The sequence below is a fragment of the Aulostomus chinensis genome, chromosome 17 (assembly GCF_037954235.1).
Source record: "Aulostomus chinensis isolate RoL2024-O1b breed Wild chromosome 17, RoL_Achi_v1.0, whole genome shotgun sequence".
NCBI classification, from domain to species: Eukaryota; Metazoa; Chordata; class Actinopteri; order Syngnathiformes; family Aulostomidae; genus Aulostomus; species Aulostomus chinensis.
Window position 1 is genome coordinate 16037513 of NC_141336.1, and position 7617 is coordinate 16045129.

The following is a 7617-nucleotide window of genomic DNA, read 5'->3' on the forward strand; positions in this document are numbered from 1 at the left end:
CCTCACACCCATTGGCTGCTACTGCCCACAGAAGCGCAGGCGAGAGGTTTTATAATTTACGCTGCTGGACATACCCACCGTCTAAATCAACAGTGTTATCATAGTGGACGTCATCAGCATGTGTGTCCAAATGGCACACTGAGGAAGGGTCAAAGAGAAGCTATGGAGCCCCCCTGATGTCAGCTGAGGGAAAAAAAAAGAAAAAAAAACTAGGAAAAAAAACAAAAAACTGAAGAGACATGCACATGTATGCTCTCAGTTTACAAACATGTGCCCAGTCTGCAGTGTCTGACTCAGAGCAGCTGATCAGACGGCTTCTCTAATGTCCCCCCTACTAGATATATCCTGTTCCCTTCAACTTGGAAATTGGCTGCCACAATGTCATACCTGTTCCCACATTATAGTTATTTTGAGGCCAAAATTTATAAGTTGTTGCAGGAAAACAATTAATGACTAAAAAAAAATATAACTCATCCCCTCAATCTAGTTGCTTTTTTTTGGGGGGGGGGGGCACCAGATATAACTTATTCTCTCAGTTTAATTTATGGCAACATGAACTTGTCCCAATTTAATTACTTTTGAGATCACCAGATATAAGTTCAGATATTTCACAATTTTCAACCGGTTATACATCGTGGGAGTAAATTGATTCGTAATATCTTGTGGCCTTAAAATAACTTAATTGATGGAACGTGTTTCTCGTATTTGTATTTACTGTATCACGCTCACACACAAAAACACAATGAAATAAGTGACTACATCTCTTTGGGGCTCAATAGTTTTTGATTGACTGACATTTCTGTTAGTGTAACTCCTGTTCAAACTCATGTTATTGTTGGTCATTTTTAGTATCCCACTGGAGTCCCGCCTCTCAGTGATGAGACCAGTCTGCCCTGTCAATAGTTAAAGGACGATGTCAATTGGGGAATTCACTTTTATTACTTTCTACTAATACTTATTTTACAACTAATTTGTTGTGATAGCTCGGTACCTACTTAACAATGCATGGGTGTTGCATCTGCACACACTGTATCGTAACTTTAACGTATTCTCAGCCATTTAGATACTCCCTCTCAAGGCTGTGTTGCCCACCGGTGTCTCGTTGCTGTTTGCTGCACATGTATTTATCGATTTATTTTGGTACTGAACTTTGATTGTGCGGCACTCAGGTGGCCTATATTCAGTAGTAGATTCAATACAGGTGTTTTTTTTCCCCAAAGAACTTCCAGCCCACAGGATATTTGCATTTGCAGGGTTCACTTAACCCTACATTTGTTGAAATGTTTGTTATGCAAAACAAAAAGTGACAAACTTCACATATAGTAAACCCGGAACCTGATGTGATGTCTAATTTGTCCAGTGTCACAATGTCTGCTATTTACTTGGGAGTCAAATGTATGTCGTGAGCGGCTTTTGGAATGTGGACTATTTCATGAAAGAATAAAAAGATAGGGTTTTCTCTCCGTTTAATATTTAGTCTGAGAATGAGTTTAAACGTCTCCTCTCTTCCCACCGTACTCAGAGAAGTGTTACCTTAACTAAGGTCCCTTGTGAAGATAGCAACATTTACTTAGTTCCCCTGAAAGCCACTTACTGTACGTGCTCGTACTGTTGATAGATGACGCTGTCATATTACAAATACAACATACATTTTCCCATTCAAGTTACAGTTTACCAACAGTATTTTTGCCTCACCTGAGGACAAACATGTACTTAAGAGCAGCATGAAGCAAACAAAGAGCATGATGATTAGCATGAGGTTGCGTGCGATGCCATACGACACAGGCAAACATCTTCCTTCCAGTCATTCACATATATATTTTCTCCAGTCCTGATACAAACTTTTTGTGACAATTATTTTAAGTGGGAAACTGCTGGATTCATTTTTAGTTGTTCTTGTTTATGTTTATGTTTATTAAGGATCCCCATGAGTCTACACCGTAGTGGAGACTATTCTTCCTGGGGTCCAAACAGGACGTGATGTGACAATGAAGAGTCTCTGAATAGGGTTAGAAGTTAAAACTTAGAGGTCTGGGGGTCATGAACTGCTTGACTGTCTCATCCGTGACTTGTTTGCGTCTCTCCTGATGCTCAGAAATCATCGGCTGCAGAGTCTCGATCAATAGCTTTTTTAATTCCCCGGTTAGGAGAGCTCCACTTGTGTAGTCCTACAGAGAGGAGCACAAAAAGGAAGTTCAGGAGGAGAATATAGCGGCAAAAAAAAGATAAACAGAGTAATTGGAAAAAAGGTTAAAGGATAAGCATGAATTTGTGATTTAAAAAAGAAATCCTGTCTGTTCTTCACTTGCTCACCTGTCTTATCTTCTCCAGCTGTTCATCGTCCTCCAGGAAGAAGGTCAGGTACATGAAGGAGACGTCTACATCTGCGTTACCGCCATATTTTCTGTGCTCCTCCACTGTGTCTTTTCCCCCCGAAAATGCGTGTTTGTTTATCTGCGAGCGATCGTCACATCAATCAATAGTAAATCTCCCATCCATTCATGCACTGATGGCAAAGATACACTCCATGTTGTTATTCACCTTGTTTTTGATCTGCTTGGGTGTATCGGTGAGAAAGATGGAGGAGTTAGCATCACTAGCGCTCATCTTTGTCTGCGCCCCCTGCAGGGCCGGGAAGAAAGTGGAGTGCAACAGGGCTGGCTTGGGATAGCCGATCCTTGGAGCAACGTCACGGGTCATTCTGAAGTAAGGGTCCTGAATGGGGGAGAGGACAGACGCGTGTGAGTAATTATACTAATGTATGGTATTGTGTGTTACCATGATGCTGCTCGGACCTGATCTATGGCACACGGGATGAGACACTGAACGTCCTTCCTGCCTCTGAAGATCTGTGGGAAGGAGTTACTGAATGACGGGGCGGCTTGGATGGCTGGGAAGCTGATCTTTCCTGTGTAGATGATGAAATACGTATTTTTACAAGTTCCAAGAATAAATCCTGCTCTAAAATTCAGCCCTTCATCAAGAATAAACACCAAACAATAGCTGACATTGACGTATTTAGCAATAATTTATCAAAGATCAAATATCAGTCATTCGCTTTCATTGACAGTCTATCTAACTAATATTTATGACAAGTTACACGGTTTGTTGCAATATAAACATGCATTAAATTTAATCCAAATAAACCAAAACTGATTTTTCTGCATTGATCTTAACTGAACAACGTAACTTCTCATATGTAAGTAATTGTGAAGCAACTTTTCTGGCTCTGTATATTTTTCAAAAACCTTTCAGGCCTGGAAATGGTTATTTTCTCGTTCCATGACCTCTCCAGGATTTCTGTGATCACTTGAACTTTTCCCTGATATTTCACAAAATTGTTTAATTACCTTGTAAGATATTAATTTTGTCTATTCCTATTCAGGGGGACTTTTAAACCATGATGACTTAAGTTTTTAGAATATTTAAACTCCTGCTCACATTTTAAGTCATTTAAAGATATAAAGATACATTTCACAAAATAGGTAATTTTATTTAAAAGCAAATTTACTTTTCAGAAACCAAACAATTATTACCTAGCTACATACTGCTTGAAAATTTTAATACTGGTACTCTGACTTTGATATCGGTCCCTGTACGATACATTTCTACACTCATAAAAAATGATTACAAAATAAAATCGAAACAATGTTACAGATACTTGGATTTTAGTTTTCAGCTCCTTGGCATTTTCACACACACTCCTGTTTCATAATGTAAACCCATTTTACAAGAAAAAGTGTGTTTTTTTTAATTTTTTGATAGTTAATAGTACTGAAGCAATTCAATTGTTCCCATAAAAAGTGCAAGTCTGATACTAAGCTCTAAATGCAAATCTCCTTCAGTAAATTAGAGAGTCATAGATCTAACCTCCCTTTTCCAATGAAAGAATTTAGTGATTGCTCAAAGAAGAGCAGATATTTCTTGTAACCACCAACACCTCCTCAGATATTTTACCGATGCAGTCACTGTCGGTAAAGCCGAAGATGCCTTTAACTTGGTTGAATGTCACATGCTTCTGGATCTTAACCACATTTCTGTAGAATTCAGGAGATGCACTGTAAGAAAAAAACAGACAAGAAGAAGAAGATAAGAAACTGAGTCAAAGCAGTGGATGATTCCTTCAAGGGAGCCTCTTCAGTGAGGTCTGAGGAGAATTCCGCCATATTTCACCCCATGTAGTCGAGGTCAGAGAAGATAAAAGTCTTGTTGACGTCGAAGCCACAGGCGATGATGTCTTTCGCGTTTTCAACAGCAAAGCGATGGCAATCCTCTAGTGTGAGATCCTTCCACAGGTACTTCTCATCATCAGTCAGCTGGATCACAAGAGGGATGTCGAACACATCCTGCAGCCACCTGCAACAAGGAAACAAGTTTTAGATGACCCAGAGCATCAGATCTTCAAGGTGAAAAACTGGGATTATTGTCTTTGTTCTAAATGATTTTAAACGACATCTGCTGCAGAGACACCAGCGTGCCCTACTGATCTGCAATACTCATTTCTCGAAAAAAGGAAAAGCTCACTTAGTGAAGATGAAGGGGATGAGGTGACCGACATGCATGGCCTCTGACGAAGGACCTCGCCCCGTGTACAGGTAGAAGGACTTGTGCTTCTCATACGCATCCAGAACTTGATGCATGTCTCTGCCAAAAGAGACCACAAGTAATTCATGGTTTGTCATCTCGACATTAACTCTCATTACCGCAGTTCAACCTTTCACCATGACTAATTTCATGCGTCTGGTTTCAGAATGATTAAACGGCAGTAGGTGAAGGATCTTGATATTTCAAAATGCCCACCTGTGGGAGAAGAAGATTCCTCTGCGAAGAAATCGATGAGGTTTCTGACCTGAGACTTTTTCTACTCTGTCCACCAGCTCTTTGTCAATTTTACTGCTGCCAAACCTCACTGAGAAAAGACGACAGAATATGAGAATTATTTCCAATACATTATCTTTTAAAATTCAATATTCCAAAACTAAAATAGATACATTCTCTTTACCTATGAGCTTATCATAATCTACACCCTTGGCACTGGTGGTAGAAACGGCCCACGGGTTGACTGTGTCTTCATCATCAGCGCCATCTGCTGCTGGACCGTTGTCAGGGACGACAGAGTTTTCTGATGGTGGACATCCTGCTTTGTAATCCTGACCTGTCATCTGTTTGTAGTCCACTTTCATCTTTAGCAATGACTGGACAGCAGTGTCAATTTCAGCCTGACGAGATTGAGACAATGAGATGAGAGTAAAATCTCTGTGTGGTTCATGAGAGGGCCTGTGAAATGATAAAGCTCTATTCCTTTCCACATATTTACGTGTAACTGGTAGACCCACACAGCAAGGAAGAGACTTGTCACGGATATTTATTGGTGTTTACATTAGCCTATCGCACTGAATGTGCATGACCCCCCCTTGCATGACAGTGAGCGCGTCCACCAGAGACTTATGCCAGTTGTTGAGTGATGATCAAAACAATTTATCCACCATTTCTCAACCGCTTCTTTCACAAAGGAAGCCTATGGAGAGAAAGTGTTTTGGGTGCATGATTAGCACACAATGCTGAGAGAAAGATGAGTCATTAAAAAGTTTCAGCTGTTTTCACAGGAAGAGATTTAGGTGAACAAATACTGATATTGATTTCCATCCATCCACCCATTTCCTAATATGTTTATCCATTAGGGGTCGCAGGGCTGGAGCCTATTCCAGTTGACACTGGATGAGAGGTGGGATTCACCCTGGACGGGTCACCAGTCCGTCGCAGGGCCATCAGGAGCAATTAGGGGTTCAATATCTTGCTCAAGGATACTTCAACATGGTCACTGGGGGAAGTGAGGATCAAACCAGCGATTCTTTGGTTGCTAGACAGCCACGCTACCTCTGAGCCATCCGTCTCCCAACTTCCCCCAGTGGTACCAGTCGTGGTACAGTTTCAATTCTGAGATGTCCTCAAACCTACAGAAGACAATATAATTTGTGCAGTTTTCATTGCACTGACAAAGAACAGTACATTAGGAAAACAAAGTAACGGATGACTGTATTTATGGACATGGTTGTTTGGTATTATTATATATTGAGTGAACTCAAGTATCACCATTACACACTGATACCATACTCTGAGGATTGTTTCTTCTAGAGTGCAGCACCACTGCTTTGGAAAGAAAATGATGCTATTAGCACTATAAATACATATGATTGTTCCCAGGGCAATGTTACATCTCACAAAGCACAGGAAAATAATACCAGAGCTGTTTGAAAAGCTGAATAGTCCTGGCAGTACATTAAAGAGTAGATAGCCTAATGTAAAACAACAACAACAACAACAACAAAAAACCCTGAAACTTATAAAATAAAATGTGTTTTTAATATTGTGGTTTATATGTCAGATGAGATGATTTTAAGTAATTCGATCCCACAATAAGGGAAATACACATTACAGCAGCTCAAGTAAATTCAGGTAGTAAACAGGATTGAGAGATATCTAAGGGCTGGGATATAGATAGTATATTAAACTGCAACCGATATTAACAGAAATAATCCTATTTGAAACAGTGCTGAGCAATCGATCAAAATTTGACCGGATCACAAAATGGCTTTTGTTAAAGGCAGATTTTTTTTTCAAAATAAGGTAACATACTATCATCATTTCATTGTGGTTTTTGAATAATGACACAAGAATGACGATTTCTTCTGGCCATTTAAGCAGAAACATAAAAAGTCAACATTTAGAACCTCACAGCAATTTATTAAGATTAATTTGTGTGATACTTTACCTTAAATAATCCAGCATATTTCCAGTATAGAACTTGTCAGAGTGCTAATAGGACAGTTTAAAAACAACTTTATAAAAGTAAAATACATTTTTCATTAATCTTTATCGAGTTGAAAGTTTAAAATAATTGTGACATTGATTTGAAGTCATATCATCCACACCGTAATTTCAAAGGAGCATTACATCTAAATAGACCATAACAAAAGTAATTAAACACATGTACACCTTCACCTTTCCAGACATAAGAATATGGATTTTGACAAATATTTGTATGTACTTACTTTCACTGCTTTTGCTGTTTTCAAGGCCCTCACTTTGTCTCCCTGCTCTGTCAGTTTCTCATACAGTTCCAATGGACTCATGGCTCCTTCTCCGTCTCTCTGACAATCTGTCATTTTCTCAACACTTAACGAGACAAAAATGAGAATCAGTAGACCTTAATATTATCTCAAATGAACAGTGTTACTCGTTAGTCTTTATCTGTTGTAGAATAGATGACTTTCAATGTCCAGCAAATAAGAAGACTTCCATATGTGACCACAGAGAGCTACATTGGTAGAGCTAGCTATTCTGTTCCAAAGGATCTAACATTTGCAGCTACTTTGCGACACATCTTATCAATGATAAAATAAATAAAATGACAAGAAACTGTAAATATGTTGCACATTAACGTTACATTAGATCGATAACAGGAAGCATACCGTACAGTATTCCTCACGAACAACTACTGACAGCTCACTCATTCAACTTGCATCAGCCTGAGAGCGATGTGGTGTGACGGCCAAATTCTTCCGCGGCAGACTGGGTTGCTCCAAAGTTCCTTCACATACAAAAGAATAAATTAAA

The 7617-nt window shown here is 39.3% G+C and overlaps 1 protein-coding gene and 1 long non-coding RNA gene across 3 annotated transcripts; both read right to left on the minus strand.

The window, feature by feature from the left end:
• Nucleotides 1-1057: 1057 nt before the first annotated feature.
• wars1 (tryptophanyl-tRNA synthetase 1) lies at nucleotides 1058-7580 on the minus strand. Of its 2 annotated transcripts, none has more exons than XM_086182159.1 (11): nucleotides 7478-7580; nucleotides 7053-7176; nucleotides 5003-5219; nucleotides 4801-4909; nucleotides 4525-4644; nucleotides 4174-4356; nucleotides 3958-4058; nucleotides 2796-2908; nucleotides 2542-2715; nucleotides 2314-2454; nucleotides 1058-2168 (listed from the first exon to the last, which is right to left on the minus strand). In XM_086182159.1, the coding sequence occupies exons 2-11, from the start codon at nucleotides 7164-7166 to the stop codon at nucleotides 2010-2012; spliced, it is 1431 nt and encodes a 476-aa protein (XP_086038285.1). In that variant the 5' UTR covers nucleotides 7167-7176; nucleotides 7478-7580; the 3' UTR covers nucleotides 1058-2009. The 2 variants fall into 2 exon arrangements, with proteins under 2 accessions (XP_086038285.1, XP_086038287.1); XM_086182161.1 differs by having other exon boundaries at nucleotides 7473-7480.
• Nucleotides 5237-6132, minus strand: LOC147246488 (uncharacterized). Its single transcript, XR_015109711.1, has 3 exons — nucleotides 6115-6132; nucleotides 5631-5992; nucleotides 5237-5518 (listed from the first exon to the last, which is right to left on the minus strand). It is a non-coding gene; the product is annotated as an uncharacterized LOC147246488 (long non-coding RNA).
• Nucleotides 7581-7617: the final 37 nt, after the last annotated feature.